This window comes from Lagopus muta, chromosome 10 (genome assembly GCF_023343835.1).
Source record: "Lagopus muta isolate bLagMut1 chromosome 10, bLagMut1 primary, whole genome shotgun sequence".
In the NCBI taxonomy this organism is placed as follows: Eukaryota; Metazoa; Chordata; class Aves; order Galliformes; family Phasianidae; genus Lagopus; species Lagopus muta.
Genome location: NC_064442.1, coordinates 8,138,082 through 8,160,707, shown reverse-complemented (window position 1 = coordinate 8,160,707; position 22,626 = coordinate 8,138,082). Strand labels below are relative to the sequence as shown.

Sequence of the window (22,626 nt, the reverse complement as noted above, 5' to 3'; positions counted from 1 at the left end):
CCCTGCCTAATTACTGCTGCTGTTCTGTGCCAGCAGCGCAGTGGGCTCCTGCTTTGCCTCAGGCCTGGATGCAGTGACAGAACTGCGCTGGATGTTTGCTGGGTGGAGTCCATCCCGCTGCCCCGCTCTGTACCAACCCTGCGGTTACTCTCATGCTTCCTTCTGTTCCCGTGTTCGAGTTTACTGGAGTCCATGTCCCAAAGGCAAAAGCTTGCGATATTTATAATTAAGTGACTTGTATTGAGGAAAGAACGAAGGTTTGAATAGGCCTATAGAGATGTTAATCTGTGTGATCCGTTTGGATAATGGAAAAGTGGAAAAATAGTATCTACAAAGAAAAAGTCGTGTGCGTGTGGTGCTCAGGTGCTCTGGAGTTATACTTTACTGAAAGCAACTTTATTTTTAGATCTTCCAATAAAAAACGGATGTTGCTGAGATAGTATTAGAAGACAGCGCCGCGGGGCCGGTTCCCGCCACAGCCATCGATGCACACAGCTCCTCGCCATCCCCTTAACAAGTAAGAACAAATGCTCCGCTCTCTATTCGGGAGCTGATTCGTGGCACAGCACCGAGCCATTCCGCAGCCGGAGTCACGCAGCCCTCCGACCACCCGCTCCCCCCGCCCTCGCCGCCCGTGTCTGCAGCCCCTCCTCCCCGCGCCCCCGCCCCTTCACGCGGCCGCGCCGCCCTCCTTCCCCTCCCGCCTGCTACCGGACAAGATGGCGGCGGCCGCGCGTTGGGCCGCGTTGGGTCTGGCGCTATGGCTGTGCGCGGCGGCCCGCGCCGAGGAGCCGGAGGGGAAGCGGCGGGCGGGGCCGGCCAAGAAGAAAGACATTCGGGACTACAACGACGCGGACATGGCCCGGCTGCTGGAGCAGTGGGAGGTGCGGGGCGGGGCTGGGGGCCCGCGCTGGGGTCTCCACGTTCGGCCGGAGGAGCGGGCGGCTCTTCCCAGGCATGGCCGCGGCCTGGCGGGGCGGTAGGGCTGCCCGGGGGTGCAGGCGACCCTGTGACAGCAGGTCGCGGCTGGGGTTGCTGGAAAGGAGCAGCTCCGTGCGCGGGAGCTGTGGGGAGGAGGGGCGGCTGCGCGAGGCCGGCGGTGAGCTGTGCCGTAACGTGGAGTGGTGCGGGTTTCTCCCTGTAGAAAGGTGTTTTCTTGGAAAATGGAGACAGCGTTTAAAGGAAACGGCTAAAAAGCTAAAGTTCACCTTTTATTAATCAGGCAAGAAGCAGATAGTCCTGGCTGCTGAAAAAAAAAAAAAAAAAAATTGTAGTGGGCAAATTTAGCTTAGTTTGGCATAGTAGGGCAAATCATAAAGGAAAGGTTGTCTGAGGTGGTGAGTTCGTTGCTTGGACAGAAGGGTTGGTGCCTCTGGGGCTCTCCTGCTTCATGTTCTGTGCCAGCTGGGTGGCCAGCAGCTCTGCTCTTTTCCCTGTAGCTGGAGGTCTCTGTTTCACTTCACAGAGTGCTGCACGATTGCTCGCAGACGTACTGTGTGCAGCTGTGGCTGGGCAGCTCGGCTTGGCATTGCAGCCGAGGACGTGCATGCACAGCCATGTGAGCAACAAGTTAATGGTAGTGGGAGCTCAACAGTTCTGATGGTCGGCTGTGTGGCATTTCTCTAGTAGCTGTTGGGATGCCTACAGGGGACTGGAAAGACTTGAGGGTGGGGTGGATGGAGCATAAAGAAGAAGGGGCTTAATTGGCTTGAAGGGGTGGGATAAGAGAAACAAAGGAGCCGTTGTGGATTTGGATAAGAGCAGGAATTATGCTCGGGAGTGAGGGGGCATAGGGCACGGATCTGTGCAGAGCCAAGTTTCCTTGGTTTCAGTAGATTAAGACTCCTAATATTTTCTATTTTTGTGGACAGAAACTACATTTCCTTATGAACAATTTTTGTTAGAGACTTCGTTGCAATCTTCAGTGTTTTAAAAGCTTGTTTAGATAGCACCAAAGTGGAAACAAACAAACTTATTATGAAAATCTCTCCAGGTTTCTGAGCGCCCTTTCAGCAGGTTGGAACAGTGCGGGCTTGCCAGTGTTAAAGGGTTTTAATATTGAAGTCTTGTTGATCCAAGACGCATCAGTAAGTGAGCTTCAGCTTACACAACTTACAGCACTTGCTGTATTCAGTCACTGCTTTTGTTAGAGAGGTGAAAGGATAGGAAAAGTGCAGTTGGTTTCTGCCATGTAGAGATTTCCCTCGTGGTAAGGGCCTCTCCAGCAGCCTTGAGTCCAGAGGAGGTGGAAACAGAACAACCCCTGGACCAGGTTCTCAGCTCTGTTATTGAAACAACGTATTCTTTAAAACAGATTATTACTCAGGCTTGAATCTGAGCTATGGTTATTTAATGGACTATGGATGTGGATGGCATATGTTGCAGATCCTTTTAAAAATAAAAATCCAAGATGTTGGTGAGAGAAGTTTAGGAGATGAGGTTGAGAGAGAAGGAACAGGTTGCTACTGTATGTAATGCTTTGCTGTTGAAGCCTCACATTAGCATTTAAATGAATTAGTCTGCTAGATGTTACAAAGCAGAGGGTTACACTTTTCTTTCTGTCCTTTACTTTGTAATTAACTTGATTAATAAAAATGTGATAGTTTGTGCAGGATCATCAAGGGAAGTGACGTTTAGCGGATCTTTTGACCACTTATTTCAATTGAAGCTTTAGTAATACTTCTTTATGGATGTTTGGTTGAATAGTTAAGGGTAAAATAGGTAATATATATCATCATGTTGAGGTTGTAGTTAATTTCTGTGTTGTATAGGGAATATTTGTGAACATTGTTTCTGCCTTTCTGTTTCAAAGCTGTGGAATATGTTGGTTTTGTGCTATTCCTGCTATCCAGACTGGTAGAAAGTACGGTTAATAATTCGCTCATCCATGTTCAGAACATTTACGATTCAATTGTGTGAGATTCTGTATTTGAAGGTACATGGTGTGCTTAATAAAATTCCATGAAACTGAAGGAAAAGGTGTTATTTTATGAAGCACCTAGTGGGTTTGTATTGGATCAGCCATGAGGATGGAATATTTCTCAGTATGTGATAAAATGAGATTTTACCTGCTGGAGTGAGAATGTGCATTGCTCTGAGGAGAGGGTTTATAAGTGACTTATCCTGAGGCAAAGTTCAGAGTTTCTTTTCATGCAGGGGTCTCCATCTTCAAACTACTCAGTGCTTTCTTATCAAAGCAGAGTTATTCCCTAAACAGTGGTGAGTTTCTGAAAAGAACGTTTTCTTCAACGGTTTAATTTTAACACATCCTTCTTTTCTATGTAGAAAGACGATGACATTGAGGAGGGGGATCTTCCTGAACACAAGAGGCCTCCAGCACCAATAGATTTCTCAAAAATTGATCCAGGCAAGCCTGAAAGCATCCTGAAACTGACGAAAAAAGGGAAGACTTTGATGATGTTTGTCACAGTGTCAGGAAATCCCACGGAAAAAGAGACAGAAGAAATTACTAGTCTGTGGCAGGGAAGTCTCTTCAACGCCAACTATGATGTACAGAGGTACGCCGTTGTATGCAAGGGTAAAGTTTTGCTCAGAACTCTTGTTTTTTTTTCCTTCCTGGAAATCTTTTCCACTGTTGATCCTGTACTCTTCTCTAGCTCTATCAACTCCTACTATTTCTTTGCCGCTATGTCAGTTCATATAACAATTGTTTCTCTTTTAAGTCACTTTAGAAAAATTTTGGTTTGGTGCATAAATATTTTTAACACTTATTTGTGGTTTGCATATAGCCTAGCTTCTTGTTACCTCATGGTTCAGCTTTTTTTCAGTTTTAGCTGCAGTAGTTTGCCTTCATGTTGATGGAAGACATCCTACTCGTAAGATGTGTAACCACAAAGGGTTTTTTGTTCCTCTGGCTGAAAATAAGATTTCTGTCCAAGAGAGAGTGGATGGTTTTGAAACAGGAATGTTGCAGTCTTGAGTTGAGACTGGGAACGTTTGCAGTGAGAGAACAAATCAGATTTAATGCCCATCAGTGGATTTTGTATAGCATCAAATTAGTTCTAGCGTTTTCTTCATACTTTCTCCTACTTGGTTATTTCTAAACTTAACACTTTTTATTCTTCCATGCTAGCAAACTGTTCTCGTCCACATCTCCAAACAGCAAGACCAATTACTTGCTTTTAGATGGATATCTGTCTCGGAGGGGCTCTGAATGAAATAAAACGTTTTAGCACTGGAAAAGCACAGAACTAACAGAAAAATTATGCATCTTTCCTCTAGGTTTATTGTTGGCTCAAATCGTGCAATCTTTATGCTCCGTGATGGTGGTTATGCCTGGGAGATCAAAGACTTCCTGATAAGTCAAGAAAGGTGTGCAGATGTTACTTTGGAAGGCCAGGTTTATCCGGGCAAAGGAGCAGATGGAAGTGAGAAAGGAAGCAACAAAACCAAACCTGAGAAAGCAAAGAAGAAAAAAGATGCAGAGAAGAAATCTAAAAGCAGCCAAGAGGACAACCGTGCAACCAAACAGAGAGAAGACCTATGACAGATGCACGAACCAGACTGAATAGTGCTCTGTTCCTTGAAGGGAAACTTAACTTCCTTTACAATTTCTGGCTTTATAGAGGACAAGGAAGGAAGCAGATGTTACTGAGGTTTAAAGACTTCTGTGTTGAAATACACATGTTTACTTATTAATGTTGGCTGTTTGTTTAGTTACAGAGACGGTAATGTTTAATACCAGCAATTGACTACTTTAGTTTGTAATTCTTTATGCTTTTGTTGTTGTTCAAAGTTAACATACAGACCTATGTCTGAGGTTATGAACATAGGTGGGGAGGAAGGAATAGAGACTCAGAATACACCAGTGTTAATCTGTAGTAGCTCCTGTTCGTCTTGGGGTTGCAAGTTGGTCGTTGGTTCCTTGTTGCAGGGCTTCTTGCTAAAAGATACTTTAGGAAGCCAGTTCGCCACTCTCAGTTTGCAAAACGACTTAAGTTGCCAAGAACAATGTTATGGTGGCCAGAGATGTCTGAAATGGCCAGGTTTAAGATGGGTTTGGTTAGACTGCTTTTCTGTAAACAAAAACTCTTCTGTTTGTCACTGAAAATCCACAGAAGTGCTTTGATAAATAACAGAAGCTAGTCAGACACTCAGCTAATGCACTCCAAATCAGTACAGAGATTTTGTACCCATCAGATGTGATGCAGTTGAGTGTAAGGAAGCTACAAAGCCAACGTGGACAGTGTTAGGGTGAAAAGAAAAGTCACATTCATGGCATTCAAGTTGCTGCTGCTGCCAAAGAACAGTACCCCATTATCTAGACAGTGAGTTAGAAGATACGGCTTTAACTCTGGAATTAATTTGTTGTGCTAATGGTTTGCTTGAATCCTTGTAAAAACATCAGTCACAGTGCAGAGTTAAACTTCGAGGCTGACATATCTCTTACTGATATTTAATAACCAGATTAATTTTTTTCCTTAAATTCCTGAGCGTGCTGTGGTTGATTGTAAATGATCAGTGGTTTAAATAACATGAACCTTGATGTATGGGAGCAAGTCTCATTTCTCCTTGAAAGCCTTTGTGTGGTCAGGAAGGTTTTATTATAATGCCATCAGTTTTCAGGCAAACTCGTGGGTTAGCAGTGCTTTCCTTTTCCTCTTCTATGTATTTAGGACTAAATGCACCCAGTATTTGTGGTCCACATAATTTTTCAGAGGATGAGCACAGTATTAACTGTCTCAATTCGATAGTACCAAGATAATATTACTTTCACTCTTTTTATAAGGTGCTAAAATCCAAGTGTTTTGGGTGAAAGGTCCTAACTGAACCATAATGGTTGCTCTTGTGGAATATTTCATTATCAAAAGAGGGAAGCTGACTTACTGAGTGCTTGTTCCAAAATAAAAGGATGTCACTAAACTTATTGCTTCACTGAGTAGTCAAACATTTTAAATAATGATGCGTTTAGTTAGAAGTTCAGGGAGGAAAACTAGCCTGTCTTTGGTTTCTTTAGTTACTCATAAGGACTAACTGATATTGATAAAAATTCCAGACAATCATTTTTCCTTACTTCCAGTGATAGCGTATGAATTCAAGAAATCTTTCCTGCCACACTTCACTAAACAGTTGTCTGAGTGGATAAATGAAAGTCACATATTGGTTTTGTATTCCACTGTTAATCCAAAGGCATTCAGGAGTTGAGGTAGGTCTCTAGAAACTTGGATATTGGACTGCGGAGAGATGTGCAGTCTGTTTCTTGTTCATAACTAACTTAACATGTTGTAACACTTTCAGGTACCTTCTGTTTTGTCTAAGAATTTTTCTTCTGAGAAGATAAGCATATGTGAAAAGTTATTGCCTTTTTTCTTTTTACAACAACTCTGTGGTACCAAGATGACAATTCAGTTTGTCATCACACGAGTGGAAATGCTCTGTTCTTTCTGGCTTGAGTTTTGGTTGTGTTTTTTTGTTTTTTTTTTGTTTTTTTTCAAACTGGGTTTTAATGAGCTAAGTATTTAAGTAATGCAACAAATAATAGAAAATCAAAGCAAAGGAGGAGGGTTGATCACTACCTTGTAACTGTAGTCCAACTTCTGAGAAGCAGTGCTTGTTGTTGTCGGTCGAAAGGCTGTGTTTACAGCAAGCTGGGTCTCTTCCTTTTGTGGTTAATAGGGTGGAGGGAGCTTTGCTGAAATTCAGCACACCTGTTGACCAGTTGTTTGTTACTGAGTAATTAGTGTGTGCCAAATGAAGTCATGTTTTATGCCACTTTTTTTTTAAATTAAAAATGATGGCTCATTTGATTTTTCCCTCTAAAAGTCTTTGGGACCATGGCGCTTGGACTGGTGCAGCTTTATATAAGCAGTGTTATGTTGTACTGATTGAAGAGACCCAAAAACAATATATATGCATGTGTGTATATATGTTGCATATATATACATATTGAAACTGAGCTTCTTGAAGGTAATTTTGTTTAGTTGGAGATGATAACTTCTTGTTCTTGCCTCCTTATCTAAGCTCTACACACAGGTATGTGGAAAAAAGCCTGCTGTCATGACAGCTAAACTTCTGCCTTTCTCTACTCCACTTTAATTATTTCTCTGTTCTAATGCCACAACTAAATTTGCTGGGTTATCTTTGTATTTTAACCCAGCTGCCATTCTCAGAAGATAGTTTGGCAATGTTACTACAGAAAATGTCATACTTTGTGAAAACTTTTCGTTTGATTTTATTGATTAAAATATTGGAATAAGCATCTAATTTCATTTTCAAACTAAGTCCAATGTATACCATATGCCTCATCTGTTCTACTGAATGTATTTTTCTAATTTATATTTCTAGCTATAAGAGAACAAGTGCATTCCCTATTCTTGGAGACCTAACTTTATGGAGCAAAGTGAGTAAGCAAAGCTGATGTTTACTCTACATGGAAGACCTAGCTAGCCTGTATAACAAGTGAATGCTAGTGCTTAAATATGGAACAAAACACCCTCAGCAGTGACTAAATGTTATTATTTAGGACATTCAAGCATTGTAAATGCTTCTTTCTGGAAAGATGAGAATTCGATTTGTGGTCATTACTACATCACTAAGAGGTACATGTAATAAATTTCAGTGTCATAGGATTACTGTGAAACCATAGCTGTTAGCAGGCTTTTATCTCTATCTTATCTGCTACATGGTCATCTTCTGCATCTTTTCCAGCAGGAAAAAATCTCTTTTGGTTTGTCTCCAGCACTGCTCTCTCATTCTAAGCGAAGGACACATTTTTAAAATTCCATTGTTATCTATTATGACACACTGAGCAGCTCTGTAGCCAACAGGATTTCTGGTTTTCACTTGTGCTGTCAAAGCATTTCTCTTTGAGAAGCCAGGTCAGCTTTGGTTTCAAAAAGGTCTCTGTCACTGTTACTAAATTTTTAAAATTCTTTTTGAAAAAGGAAATCATAAAATAACATTCCATTAAGATACAGGGCAGCCTACTTCTCTTTGATATTTGGCCGCTGTTATCTTGGGCTTTGTAATAAGGCTCAGGAAATATTTCTTCTCTTTCTGTGGCTCGTTTCCTTTTTCTTTTTTTTTATTTTATTCAGGGAGCATTTACCTTTTTCAGAATTTTCCTTGATTGCATGGCATGTTTATAGCAATGCAGAGAGCCATGGAGCTGCCTCTGCTTTTACAGATCATTTTACTGGTGCTGTGATGTTTCTAATTCTTAACAATTTTGCTGGTTGGGTTCTGGGACAGGAATCAGCAGGGTTCACTCAGAGAGCTTTGAACTAGATTCAGAATGGGATGGAGTTGTAGCTGGATTGGCACTGGTGGGGCAGCACTCTAGTACTGATAAAGACTGGGGTGCTTCCCCTCTCCTTAGGGTTGAAATCAGTGTGCTCAGCTTGCTCCCTGAAGAGCCTGTACACCAATGCATGTAGCATGGGGAATAAGCAGGAGTCAGAAAGCGGTGTTAGGGCAGGAGATTATGATCTGGTGGCAATTACAGAGGCATGGTGGGACAGGTCAGATGACTAATGTCATGGATGGCCATGTTCTTTACAGGAAAGACAGACCAGCAAGGCAAGGTTGTTCTCTATGGGAGAGAACAACTAGAATTCATTGAGTACGGTCCAGGAGTAGATGAGAAGCAAGTTGAGAGTTTGTGGGTGAGAAGGGGCAGGCTGGCCTGGTTGATAGTGTTGTGGTTGTCTATTACAGGCCACTGGATCAGGACAGGGAAGTTGGCGAGCCCTTCTATAGGCAGCTGATATCAGCCTCACAGTTATAAGTCCTGGTATTCATGGGGGATTTTAGCTACCCTGATATTTGCTGGAAGGCCCACTCAGCGAGCCAGCCACAGTCCAGGATGTTCCTCCAGTGCATTAATGATAACTTTTCTGGATGCAAATGGATGAACCAACTAGGAGAGGACAGCTGCTGGATCTTGTTCTCACTAACAGAGAGAGTAATGGGTTGAAGTGGTGAAGGTTGAAAGCAGCCTTGGTTGCAGTGATCATGAGATGGTGGAGTTCAGTATTTCATGTGGCAGAAACAGAATACCAAGCAGAATCACAACCCTGGACTTCAGAAAGGCCAACTTTGGCCTTTTCAAGCAATTGCTAGCAGAAATCTGATGGGACAGGGTACTTGGTAAAGGGGCCCATGATAGTTGGCTAGCATTCAAGGACTGCTTCTTTCAAGGTCAAGATCAGAGCATCCCAACAGGTAGGAAGTCAAGGAAGGCAGCCAGGAGATCTGCAAGGTCAAGCAGAGAACTGCTGTGCAAACTCAAGTGGAAGAAGGGAGCCTACAGATCATAGAAGGAAGGACTGGCCACTTGTGGGGAGTATAATACTGTTGTCAGAGGATGTAGTGAGACAACTAGGAAAACTAAGGCCTCCTTAGAATTAAATCTTTAGAGAGGGGTCAAAGACAACAGAAAGGGCTTCTTCAAATATGTTGCAGATATAAATGCCTTATTTGTCTCTGTCAACACAGCTGGAGGCTGCCCTGCATGTACCTTGAGGCCCCAGAGGAAGTCAGGATAAAGGAGTAATTTGCTTCGGTTGATGAGGTTAGAGACCAGTTAAGCAATCTGGACATCCATGAATCCATGGGTCCTGATGGGATGCACCCACGGGTGCTGAGGGAGCTGGCAGAAGTTACTGCTAGGCCACTCTCCACTATCTTAAGTAAGTTGTGGGGGATGGGAGGGGTGCCTGAGGGCTAGAGGAAAGCTAATGTCACTCCAGTCTTTAAAAAGGGCAAGAAGGAGAACCCAGGTAACCACAGACCAGTTCAGCCTCACCTCCAACCCTGCAAAGGAGATGGAATAATTTGTCCTTGGTGCTGTCTCCAGGCATATCAAGGATGAGAGCGTCATTAGAGGCAGTCAACATGGCTTCACTAAGGGGAAGTCATACTTGACCAACCTAGTAGCCTTTTTTTTTTGGAGATTTAACCAGCTGGCTAGATGACGGTGAAGTGGTGGATATGGATGTGGTGGATTTTAGTAAAGCATCTGACACCATCTCCCACAGCATCCTTGCAGCTGAACTGAGAGTGGGGTCTGGATGGTCGAGTAGTGAGGTGGACTGTGAGCTTGCTGAAGGAAAGAAGCCAGAGAATTGTGGTCAATGGGACAGAGTCTAGTAGGAGGCCTGTATCCAGTGGAATCCCTCAAAGGGCACTGTGCTGTTTCCTCTACCCTGCTGTCCTTCCCCTCTACTCTGCCCCTGGTGAGGCTATATCTGGAGTATTGTGTCAGTTCTGGGCCTGGTATTTCAAGAAGGACAAAGAACTGTGTGAGTGTGTCCAGTGCAGAGCCACAAAGATGATTAAAGGAGTGAAGGAAAGGCTGAGGGAACTGGGTCTCTAGCTTGGGGAGGCTGAGGGGTGACCTCTTGACATTTATAAATATGTAAAGGGTCAGAAGTGTCAGGAGAATGGAGCCAGGCTCTTTGCAGTGACATCTAATGATAGGACAAGGGGCAATGGGTGCAAGCTGGAATGTAGGAGGTTCCACATAAATATGAGAAGAAACTTCTTCACAGTAAGGGTAACAGAACAGTGGAACAATATAATGCTACTTAATAAAGCAGCGTCCTTGTTGTTGATGTTACTGCAGCTATAGATGTTTCTTATAGCAAAAGCAGGTCTGTTACCATCACTTAAATTAATAGTAATAATTCTAATAAATATATATTTTTAAATGGATTATTTTTGGTGTTGGACATAGATATGGATTGAGGCACTTGAAGGCACTGCAGCCCTTGCAGTGCTGCTGGCAGAGGCAGTGTGGCTCTATGTGCCATCTCATGTGAGATCTCACAAATATCCAAACTAGTACATATTTCACATTGCTTTATGGATATTAATCATCCTCCCTGTTGTATGCACACAGAGGGCCTGCTGCTTTTCTGTTCTTGCTTTTAGCTCTTGTCTTTCGGGTGCTGGTAACCTTGTTAATAGTGGTGTGAACTTCAGATATCCATGGTTATAACATGAAGGAGTTGCTAGGGAGCTTAGAGAAGCACAGGCATGGAACAACTCCAGCGTTGCTGGAGTTTCTACCGACAGCCTCCTCACTGTGTTGTGGTGTGACAGATCACAGCAGCAGGGTTCCTCTCAGTGCCCTTCACACCCCACAGCATCCCCTGCCTCCAGCAACAAGGGGTGTGCTTATAGGGTGAGAGACATGGGGCTGAGAGGACACCAGGACCTCCCCACGTCCTCACATGGAAGAGGTTTTCAAAGGTTTTGTCTTTGAATGTAACCAAGGAGCAGTGTATCTCTCTCAGATGATGTAACAAGTCCTGGGCTGGTCTCCACTTCAGACCTAGCAAAACTGCATCACCTGTATCTTCTTAGGAAAGCAAGCTGCTAAGAGCAAAGCTGAGGCACTGGGTGCGATGGTCTGAACACTGTTGGCTGCAGAAGGAGCTATTCCAGCAAACGCCACCTGATCATTACAGATGTACACTGAAGAAGCAAGACAATAAAGTAAAATGAGAAACTTGCATTGAATATTTATTTTGATAAACGTTGTGTACTCCAAACAACTACATGTTATTTCAGTTGTAAGCCACGATCTTTTGGAACGAATGTCCCGACAGCTCTTGTCACCACAAAACAGACAGTCAATTCATTACCACATTCTGCGGACATAGAGAGCTTTCAAGTGCAAAGCAGATTATCAGAAAAGCCATATTGCCGACCTCCTTAACAACCTAGCCAATGCTAAACTCCAGTAAAGATGCTTCGTATGTCTGCAATTTAGTTGTCTTAGTGCCATTGTAATAAATAAATAGAAAATATATCTTTTTCATTGGAAAGTCTCTAAGAAAATGTACAAAACACTATACATCTAACCCGAAAAAGGACCAGCTATTTCGGCGACAGGTAAAACAAGCATTTGAACAGAATGCAAAAACAAAACAAAAAAACCCCAAACATCCAACCAAACAAGCATCTGAACAAAAAAACAATCAAAAAATCACTCTGACAACAGCAACTGGGTAGGCAGAGATGGGAACGTTTGCAGTAATAAAACCTTATAAAGAGGATCATTGCAGCTGGTGCAGGGATTGTTAAATGGACATACAAAGTACAAGCAGCCAGTTAATTCACTAGTCAAAATGTGCAGGTGCAATTTCTACAACAGTTAAAGATGAAAAAGGAATCATATGGCACAAAACTATTGCTGACTGGTGATGGCATCAGGCTAAGCTGTGACTTCAGAGTAACCCACTGACTTCATCCGATTCACGTCAGTGGGAGTCCTTTGCATTTCACAGGAGTGTCTGCCCCAGTACACTGCTATGATGCTCCATTATCCCTCAGGCTTACAGACTGCAGTGATCCTGTCCTAAGTATTCACAGCATGAGACCCAGCCCTAGCTCCAAACAGGCCCCAGGTGACAAGCTCTACATGACAGAATGTGCTACTTAAAGTGTTTTTCTCTTAATAAGACAAGATTTTCTTAGGAAGAAGTTTTCCTAGAGCCAAGTCTTGTGATTTCACCCTGAGAATTCCAAAAATTGTAAAATCAGAAGCTACAACTCTAGCACAAATGCAGAGGAAGCCAGCCTAGGGCACGGTCCTTTGGGCATCTGCACATGTATAGTTATAGGGAGCCTCCAGCAACCAGGGAAGAAGTGCTTCACAGAGTGGGGTGTGGAAAACCAGATCCCAAACCAGGTACATTCTGAACCTCGCTTTCCTGCCCATGTCAAGTGCTCATGAAAGAAATGCTCACACTTTGGTCCATCTCATGGAAGCACATGTACTCCACTGGTACAGGTGCAATTATAGGAACGAAGATGTGTGGATAAACCAGCCTGACACACTCAGGGACTTTTTTTCAGTGTATTTCTCAATTTCAGGGATCTGATTCTGTTTCACCTATCAGAGAATGTCAGGTAAGTGATGTTTGGCTGAACTTAAACGGGACCTTTCCAAGGAAGAGTTTGTGCTTTGAGGGTGAAATTCCCCAAACCATCGTAAGAAAAAAAAAACCACCACCACCACCACCACCTAACTAACTTGTCCATCCATTCCAGAAACAGTGCAAATGCCCCAAACCCAAAAACAACTGTGCTGCTCCTTCATTAACAGGCTCTTGTTGAGAAGCAAGGGAAGAAAAAGGGAAAGCTCGGATATAAGCTTGAAAAGAACATTTCCAGTTTCAAAACCCAGGAGAGGCTGGAAGGAAATATAGCCTACAGTGCTACCTGACTTTTTCTCACAATTGTTTCTCCTTTCAGAGATATTGATCTAAAAAGGAGGGACAGGGCTGACAGAGCTCAGCATCAGCCCTGTTGTGGGATGACCTGCAGCATCATTGCTCTTTCATTCTAGCTAAAGGACAGCATTTTGGAAAGTGGGGGGGGAAGCAATTTAGTTACTGGAGTTCTAATTAAAACAGAGCAAAATGAAGTAATTATCAGCAGTCAGAATAATTTCTGTAGTAATATGGACAGGGAGAGACAAAGAGGGGAAACAAACCCAGATATTGGGAAAATTGACTTTCATATTTACTTTTAAAACTTCTCTCTTAAACTTCTTTATAACAGTCACTGCCTCTGCATACGCTTTCATGGCATTTCTGAGCAACAAACAGAAACATCACTGAACATCAGAAGTGCTTAAAATATTTTACAAGACAATGCTTATATTCCCACCTTCAGGAAATGTCTGTGCGGGAGTCCTGACTCTCACTGATCTGCCTTTATTACCAGCCTAATGCTTTGAAGGAAGGGGGAAGCAGGTACACAACATCCAACTAGCATATGGGAATTCCCAGTCTAATTCTTCAGCTATCTGGTAAGACCTCAAAGACTTCTACCTCTGCCATCTTCCACTCACATAACTCTTCCAGGAGGTCAAGATACTCATGGTCCAAAGGCCAAGGACTTGGCTGGAAAGCAACACCCAAGAGACTGACCCAATCTGGAAAGGTAAGTGCTGCTCAACCCATTTGTAGCTGAGAAACACAAGTCTCAGTATTCCCAGCTGAGAACTGGAAATCTTGAACAGGATGTCCTTTTTGACTGTCTACCATACACCTTCTAGATTGGTCCTGAATATATATATGGTCAGACTGAAGAGAAAGGGATGGAAGTGTTGGTGCTGACTGACAGGTCTTTCCTTCTAGGCTATGGCTGCTGTTGTGTATGAAGGAAAACCTCCCATTTGAGAAACCACTATTAGAAGACCTGAAGGTACAGGAGAACCACCGTTTTCTGAACAAGCAGAAAGATGTGGTTGCATCAGTCTCTTCTTGTACACTTGCTTAACTCCTCTCCCCTCTGTTCCCCAACTATGTGCCATGTATGTACAACACAGATCCCGAAGAGCTTGATAAGTTGTCACAGAAAATTTAAGGTACAGTCTTGCTGTCCAGTTACATTTCCTGGCATCTAAGTAGTCATTCAAATCCACACCTTCTACCTTAGATTTTCAAGGCTTTGAGTTGGCTGGTTACTCCAGGGGAAAGAAAAGTGTTTGGACGAGTTAGAGGTTGGTACAAACAACAATCCTCAGTGGCCTTTAGCCCTAGATCTCACCTTTCCAGAGACAACACGCCATAGACGTGCTGATAAAACCAGCAGCTTGCAGATCAGGTCAAACCTTGCTTAGTGACATGAGCGTCAACATCAATGGAAGTCAACTGGCGAAGTGCCGACGATCACAGAACACGCGCTGATCACAGAGGAATGCGTTTCCATCACATGCGGCCACTTTAGCTACTTACAGTAAGATTTCTTTTTTTGAACAACGACAACAACAAAACGCTACGCTTCTGGAGCACACTGTAATGTGCCTGTCATGAACAGTCAGTAGTCCATCCCAGTGGGGCAGTGCTGGCAGCCAGAAGAAGGCAAAGCTTTGCGTCCTCATAACTTCATTTTCTTCACCACAGGAATTGGCAGTGCTTGGTAGATTTTAGCTGAGTCCTCATTAGTGACCAGCTTCACCCAGACAGGACGGAAGCTGCCTTTGAATCCAACAAAAGCCATTTTTTCTGCAAATCAGAGCAAATAGATTAGAAGCATATCAGGGCTGTAGACACCCACATGGGTGGCTACACCCAGACTGCTGGACCGATGCAGGTGGTCAGGAGCACAAAAGCGCATACAAATGTTGCTGATAATGCACTACTGAGGAATTAAAGAAATATTTTCCATATCAGGTTTAATTAAAATTGTATACATAACTTCTGTGCTTCCATTAATTAACAGTAGCCACTGTGTGATAGAGAGCAGAGAAGAAAGAGATCAGGAACCCCCCTTCAGAGCTGACTATTGAAGGTATTGTTGTTGGAGTGCTTGCATATGCTCAGGAAAAAAAAAGGTTTGCAGTTAGAGCTGATCAGAGCTACATGCATGGAAGAATTATATACTAGTGCAGTATGGGATGCTTTGTAATCGAGACACTTGATTTCTGCAGTAAAGCTACTGCACTTGATGCTGCAATAGATACAACCTTTCCCAGTAAGCAAATGCCTTCTCCCAGGATGTCTGAGCACATGCTGATAGGACAGGCAAGGTGAAGTTTAGAAGCCCAGAAAAGGTGCCTCTATGAGAACCACACAGGGGAATAATCAAAGGGTTTTTAGAGCTGTGCTTTTTAGAAGTGGTTACCTTTTAAACTAAAACCTTTTTCAGCTCCAAGTTTCTCCAGTACTTTAGTCCATGGTCCTCTTGAAATGAATCTTCCTTTAGATGTCACCAGCACTATAGAGCTGAAGGAAACAAAAAGTCATTTATAAACAGGTGAGGAGTTAGGAACCATTCCTTGCTTTTCTGGCTTGAGCTCTGTTAACCCGTCTGTGCAACCCCAAGTCACCTACGAGCTGCAATGCTTTCTGCTTTAATGGCTTTTGTCAATGCTGACAGCTTAGTCATACGGTCACTTTTCCAATAATGCCAACAAAACCTATTAGGAAGCAGACAGAATTCCTTTTTTTTTTTTCCTTTTCTTTTTTTTTTCCTTTTTAAGATACTAGTGGAAGTTTTGCTATGACATTTAGTAGGGCTGGGATGCCCTGTTCTTGCATGTCTGCGAGGCAGAATAATTGAACACCTGCCTAGATGAAATAATTTCATTCCACCTTGCAGGTTTCCACAACTGAAGCTTGTCTGACTCAACTGGCATTTGCAGTGCTACAAAACGAGAGCCTTGTTGGGTCTGCTTTGCTGCATCACAGTGGACACAAGTTGCTAAAATTAATTTGGCAGCAGTGCCTGCAGAGCTCCAACCCTGAGCTGCTGAGTGCTGCAGTTACACCCAAACAGCTGCACTGGATATGGAACTGTTCAGGGGAAAACAGCACTGGGTGGTGGTAAAAGGGAAGTAAAAGAATTACGATCCATCGGGTTTCTTCCTATAGTAAACCTGATGTGTTAAATAATCCATGAGTTGCACTGCTGAGCTGCTTTTGGCTGCTTTGTGAATGCTCTTTTCTCTACTTTGAGTTCAGTAAAATCTTTAATTTCTATTAGGTGTCTTCTTTAAAATAAATTCACTTAATGTTTTGTTTTCTTACTCCTGGAGAACTTATCAAAAATTGATTTTTTGGCTTTAAAAAATGGAATTTGGCCTGAAGAGAGTTGCTTAGAGGAACTGAAAGACTTATTGCTAGAAGCACTTCCTCTCACATCCACAAAGCTGTAAATCTATTTAAAAGTCTTTTGAGCAGTATCTTGATGAGAGGCTGGCAAGACATTCTGGAATCTGTGCTGAAGAGGGCAGAGAGCTGTCCTGTACCTCCAACTGCATGGTGCCCACCTGCAGCTGGATGGCACCTCGTGCAGCAACGGATTAAAGGAGTTTCGTGGTCATAGCTGAAGTCTTTGCCTGATGGGATTGGAAAGGCCAGCAGGGGGAGGGCTGGGAAAGCTTTTGGTTAAAGGAAAAGAATGTTTTGAGTTTTCAGCCCTCACAAGGACACACAGCTGAGTGACACCCGAGGTGCTGGCTGTTTTGCATACAGATCCAGTCCTAATTGTAACCTAATCCTAATTCCAATCCTAATCATCAAAATGAAACAGTGAGGCTCAGCTTGACTTAAATGCACCTAAAGCCTAATTAACAACTCATCCTCTAAAGTAAGAAAGAACCGAAGCAGCAGGCTTTAGACAGGTTTAAGATTGTACTTTTTAGCAAAAAAATGATGGGTCCTTTTTTTCTTTGATTGTTTAATGAAAGAAAAGTGAGTAACTAGCACGCTTTTCTGTAGTAACCACTTGACATGTTTTTTGCAACCTTTAGAATTATTATAACATTTTTTGTGTTGACAAGCTTGGTACCATGACAAAACTTCCTCCAAGTCTGTAGAATAAATCCTAGAACAGCACCCTGTCAATCTGCCCACCAGGTGGCTCATCAGCAAAGCAATCACATTTGTATTAAATGTTATGTACTGGTTTTCAAATCAAAACAGATTTCATAGCAAGGAAAGGTATTCACTTCCCATAGCATTCCACAAACCATCGTAGGAACAATCCCTTTGGATAAAAGACTTCTGATGCTGTTTCCTTCACTATTCCAGCAAATAAACGCTATATGCAAGAACATCTGGTGGGTAATTAGCACCCACCTGAAAAACTGCATTTCTAGGTGCTTAAAAAATGAAGCATAGAGATTTCAGGTATGGGTAGGGGACAGATGCAAAGAGGAATGTATTTTATTAGCAGGACTTTCTGCTATTTAAGAAAGTGTGCAGGCAGTAGGAAAATGTAAGCTGTACATCTGTACCAATATGTGCTCAAGTTTATTTCTGAACTTAAGCCTTCTGTTGTCTCTAACCCACAGCATCAGTGTGGATCTGCAGTTTATTAATCAAATGTAGCTTACTGGAGGCTCGATCAGCTCCTAAATCTCACTCTGCACCCTCAGCTGCCTGCATGTCCTGCTCACATTTGGACTCAAAGTCAGCAGGTACAAAAGCACACACTGTTAGCTCAGTCAGTCTGGTCCATGTTAGGTGACCAAAACCACAAAAAAATGTGTTATACAGCATTCTCAAATGCTATGCCTTACCAGCACCAAATTACTCACTGATTTCTGATGTTGTTGACATAGTTTTCTATCTGCGCTGGGATTCCTTGTAGAATTGAGTTCTTGAATGTTACTCGATCAACTACTTTCCCATGATGTCCATCGATCACTATCAGCTGAATGCCCTCTTCGGTGAGGAAATACCTTACACCATCAACCTGTGGGAGGGGGGAAGGAGCATTATCAGTTTATTGAAGAAACACAAATGCAAAATAATCAACTCTAAGAAGCACTAATAGCCTTGAATTAGGGGACTGCTTATTACATCAAAGGGCAGATTTCCAGATCTCTGAGGTCAAGCTGACCTGCTTTTTTTTTAATTATTTTTTGTAAAATTCAAAGGAAAAGTGACTCAAATCTTTTGTCCCATAAAGTTTACTGAGAAGACCCACTTACCTCAATGTATGCATAGTCATCCTTCAGGTGGAAGTATTGTTTCTTATAAGTTTCTATTTTCACTTCTAGTAGGTGGTCCTTCGTTTTCTGTTCAGAAAAAAAAAGAAAGAAAAAAGAGTTTTTAATGAGGGTGTCCATTACATGAGTGCTGCACCTTCAGTAAACATTTTAAACCACAAAATTCAGTCAAGAAGACAGCTACAGAATGAGCTGTGACTTGCCAAATTGCATTGCTAATGAGACTGGGCACAATGGCAACCTCTCTGTTCATCCTGTCTACATCTAAACTGTTTCACCAAATGGCCGACTGTGATTCTCACTTCATGGTGCTTATACACAATTCTCTGAGGCTTTGCTATGATTTCCTGCTTCAAGGGTGATGAGATAAATATCCTCCTTCCTCTCAGAATCAGACTGGATAGAATATAGGATACACAGCATTGTGCAGAATCCTATATACAAAGGAGACACTCTGCTGCGCAGTCCCCTGTCTGCTGCTGTTGTCCTTACAGCTTGGAAAGACAGCTTGCATCTCTCCAGCATCACATTCCCTGGACCAAGCCCTCTTCCAGCTCACCACTATTTATCCTGTTTTTAAGCACGGCACTTCCCAACAGAGACTCAAAAGACTGGGTATTTAACTTGAACTGCTCTGTCCTTTGAACACTTTCATACTTGGCACTTGCAAGAATCTGTTTCATATAATTTCTCATGTCTCATCCACTTCATAAAAACAGGCATGAAATATACTGAATCCATTACAAAGTCTTTTCATGAGTAGAGGAACAATATGGGCTAGAATAACAGACAATTTTGTGATAGGAAATCAACTACTTTACCAGCTGTACAGTAGACAGCTTCTTAGGCATTGGCACTTCTACTACAGGCGTCTCAATGTACTTGGGGTAAGCCATGGCTTGACAGTCACTGACACCAGCAGTCTTTGGAATCATAGCTTTGATCCTTATTCGTTCACAGCCTTTGACAGAGCAGAAAGCAAATTTCTCCTTCTCATTTTGAGCTTTAAGTTTCAGAAACAGCAGCCTGTACATAAGGGAGAAAAGTGAAGAGCATCCTTGAGTTCAATGCAAAAAGGGACTAAGGTTCAGTGGACTCCTTCCTAATACTTTGCAATAATATGTGTGGAAAACCCTCTGTGCTGGTTTAAGGAGTTTATAACAATAAACATGTTACATACATTTAAAAGGATGCCTGCATCTCAAAAATGCTATGGGAAAGTCAGGAAACCTAAGAAAGGTCAGCTGGCATCTAAACTGCCCTAGAGCTCTATTTCATAATGTCCATTTACACAGAAATACATAGTTTGTATTTTAGAACTCTTTCTTTAGGTCTCTCACATTTTCTTAGTTCTGTAAAAGAAAACAACAGACTTTGCACTCTTGGTTATTGTGCCTCCCTGTCTTAGGTCTTCTAAATGGTTGCTGTTCAAAACAAAAAAGGTTGGGTGTGTCTCCGGTTCAGTACTATGGTCTGCTTTTTTTTTCTTCCTAATTTGTATTCACTTAGCAAAGCATTTCCCAGAGGAACTGGCAGGACAGCGCAGCATGGCCTGCAAATGACTGGCAGCTATGGGAGTCCCAAGAAAATTAAATGCTGGTCACATTCCCAGAAAGAATTTCTGGTTTTGCTGTGATCCCAACTGGTGGCATTCGCCAAACAGCTCAGAATTCCAGCAGCTTTCTCAAAAAGGTGTCCAAATCATCAAGGGCCATTTCCTTACCCAGTGTCCTCATCCCAGTAGTAGTATCCTTTGCTAGGATATCTGTACTCCAGTTTCTCCATTTGAGATACTCTGTAAAAGGTTCCAGTTTTGATTGTTTTCTTCAAGAGACGATTGTGGATGTCTGAGAGAATGGAAAATGTCGACCCTTTAGGATAACAAAACCCTACTTGGATCCAGTCGTTCCTGAAATAGCAAAGACTCAGGTTGTAACAAGTCGACGCATTACTATTAATTTTCCTGCACATGTTAAAAGCCAAACTAAATACTTCACTCCAAAATGTAACTTATTCTTTTCCTGGCCAGTTAAAATTGTAATGGCTGGGGATCAATCAATGCAATGTAAATTAGACATAACCTCTACGGGTTGGTTAAGCAACAGGGGTCAGATCTGCTCCTGACTTCCACACCTCTGACTTCTATGCACCAGGAATGCATTATCTAGGCTTCTAAAAAGGACTGTGTTATCTTCCAGGGCTTCCCCAGGGAGCCAACAGGAATCTGAGATGTCAAATGAAAAGATGGTGAACTCAAAGGAGTTCCTGGAACAATTATGTTAATTCTGGAAGAGTTCACACAGCAATGACCTCACCCACTAAAAATGTGCAGTTACATTATTAAGCTGGAATGTTGGAATTCAGTTGGATCACTCACTTGTTGAAGTTGATGAGCCATATGGTCAGCTCTTCAGGGGCTGTCTTGTCCCAGTGAATGGTGTAGCCTTTCCTCAGAGTTATAACTGGCTGATATTGCTGGTAATGAGTGCTTTTGCTCAAAGCCCCTTCCAAGTAGAGTGGGTGATTGTGGTAGTCATTTTTTATTATTTTCATTTTGAGGTTGGCTGGCTTGTAGGCTTGGATGTATATCTGGATGAAAAAAGATCATCAAGTGTTTAATGAAATACAGTAAAACATTAAAGGTTCAGCTACTCTACAGCTGTGAACTTGTGTGAGGTCAGTCACTTCAACAGTGACCTGTACACCATACACTTAAAACATGTACATTCAGTTTCTTCAGCTTCTTTCTTTTTAAAAAAATAGACTGTTCGGGTGTTGTTTTGTTTTGTTTTTTAATAAAAAATTAAAGATGGGGAAATGTAAAGATCATTTCCTTATTTAAAGTATGTCAGTTAAGGCCCCAGATAGGCCTACAGTAGAGCTGAAGTATTAATGGAAAACATTAATACTGTGGGACTGTGGGGCTGTGGAACATCTGACTTGTGTTAAACAAGGACCCTTCTATCTGGATTTGAGAAGGAAAACCAGCTCAGTGGTTACAGCTTGACTTCAGTGGCACTGTGCTGAAAAAGCAACACTCTCAACACCTAAGACAAAAAAAAAAACAAAAACCAAAAACAGTGAAAAACAAGGACTCTCTCCAGACAGTAGGGTGAAAGCTCACATGGTGGGAAGAATGGTTTGGTGGTTACTCAACAGGATGATGAAAGACCATGAGAGCTGAAGTCTAATTTTGACTCCTCAGCACGCTTACAATAGTCCTGTGGGCAGCACTTCCCTCCTTGGAGTGAGAGGAAATAACCCTTCCTTACCCAGTAGCTGGTAGATTTATGAATATTAATCTGCTAGTGCTCGTGGGGTAAAAGCTGTTTCAGCCCAAAGTGTCCAAATCAAAGCACAAGATCTTCGTATTCAAAACCTCCTGCGCACACATGCAGTTAAACCCCGAGCACTCTGCAGAAAGCACGTTTCTAGAAGTCATGCTTTACAATGCCAAGATAATTAAAGTGATAATGATGCATCAAATTAAGCAGCTTTACCTGTGCATAGTGTCCACTGCAGATAGAACCTCTCCAGTCAGGCACATCAATGCAGTCTGGGTGTTTGATTAACCAATTATCTTCTTTTATCAGGTAAGAGCCTGGATATTCAGACACAGAACCATCTACATCATGAAAAACAGATGTTTTATCACCATCCATATCCAGATCATTGAACCAGGGTCCAGGTTCTCCAAAGAAGACCCTTGAGGTAATCTAAACAAAATAGTGAGACACATTCATGTCACTAGAAAGGAATTAATTACTTACAGTACAAAGCAAAGGAAGCTGTGGTCACTGAAATGGCTCAACAGACCAGAAAGGTTGTTGGCTTTGGGGGCAAACTAATATATGAAGAAATCAGTGTATGCACTAATAGTGTCATTCTTCAAACAGCCACGGATTTTTGGCTGCTCAGCATGACACACTGCAGGCCTGATGTTCAATGGCACTGAAGCTCCATGCCTCCAGATGAAGTTTGGAGTGGCCGGTATTCCGAGATAACATTTACATGCTAACAGAACTACTAACTTCTGAAACGGAGCACCCACAGATGAAAGCATCAAAATCAGTTTCGATTGAGTTGGTCTTGTTAGTTGGCAGAAACGTCAGTGCCATTTGGTGCAGGACTGTTAGGGTTTCCTCTCCTTTACCTGAACACTGCCTCTTTGTTAAGTCTGAAGTTAATGT

At 42.4% G+C, this 22,626-nt stretch overlaps 2 protein-coding genes across 6 annotated transcripts in view; one reads left to right on the top strand and one right to left on the bottom strand.

Moving 5' to 3' along the window:
- Positions 1-676: 676 nt before the first annotated feature.
- On the top strand, positions 677-13,350 carry MESD (mesoderm development LRP chaperone). Its single transcript, XM_048955698.1, is given in 4 exon segments — positions 677-884; positions 3,286-3,518; positions 4,243-4,478; positions 4,481-13,350. Coding segments are annotated over 4 exon segments (813 nt in total). The 5' UTR covers positions 677-719; the 3' UTR covers positions 4,660-13,350.
- LOC125697977 (cell migration inducing hyaluronidase 1) overlaps positions 6,399-22,626 on the bottom strand; it is a 110,730-nt gene continuing 94,502 nt past the window's right edge. For all 5 annotated transcript variants that reach the window (XM_048955693.1, XM_048955697.1, XM_048955694.1 and 2 more), the window contains exons 22-29: positions 21,937-22,152; positions 20,814-21,025; positions 20,160-20,345; positions 19,258-19,462; positions 18,419-18,505; positions 18,023-18,180; positions 15,604-15,704; positions 6,399-14,984 (exon numbers count right to left, since the gene is read on the bottom strand). In XM_048955693.1, coding sequence (XP_048811650.1) covers positions 14,857-14,984; positions 15,604-15,704; positions 18,023-18,180; positions 18,419-18,505; positions 19,258-19,462; positions 20,160-20,345; positions 20,814-21,025; positions 21,937-22,152 — 1,293 coding nt within the window. In that variant the 3' untranslated portion in view covers positions 6,399-14,856. The remainder of the gene's footprint in view (positions 14,985-15,603; positions 15,705-18,022; positions 18,181-18,418; positions 18,506-19,257; positions 19,463-20,159; positions 20,346-20,813; positions 21,026-21,936; positions 22,153-22,626) is intronic.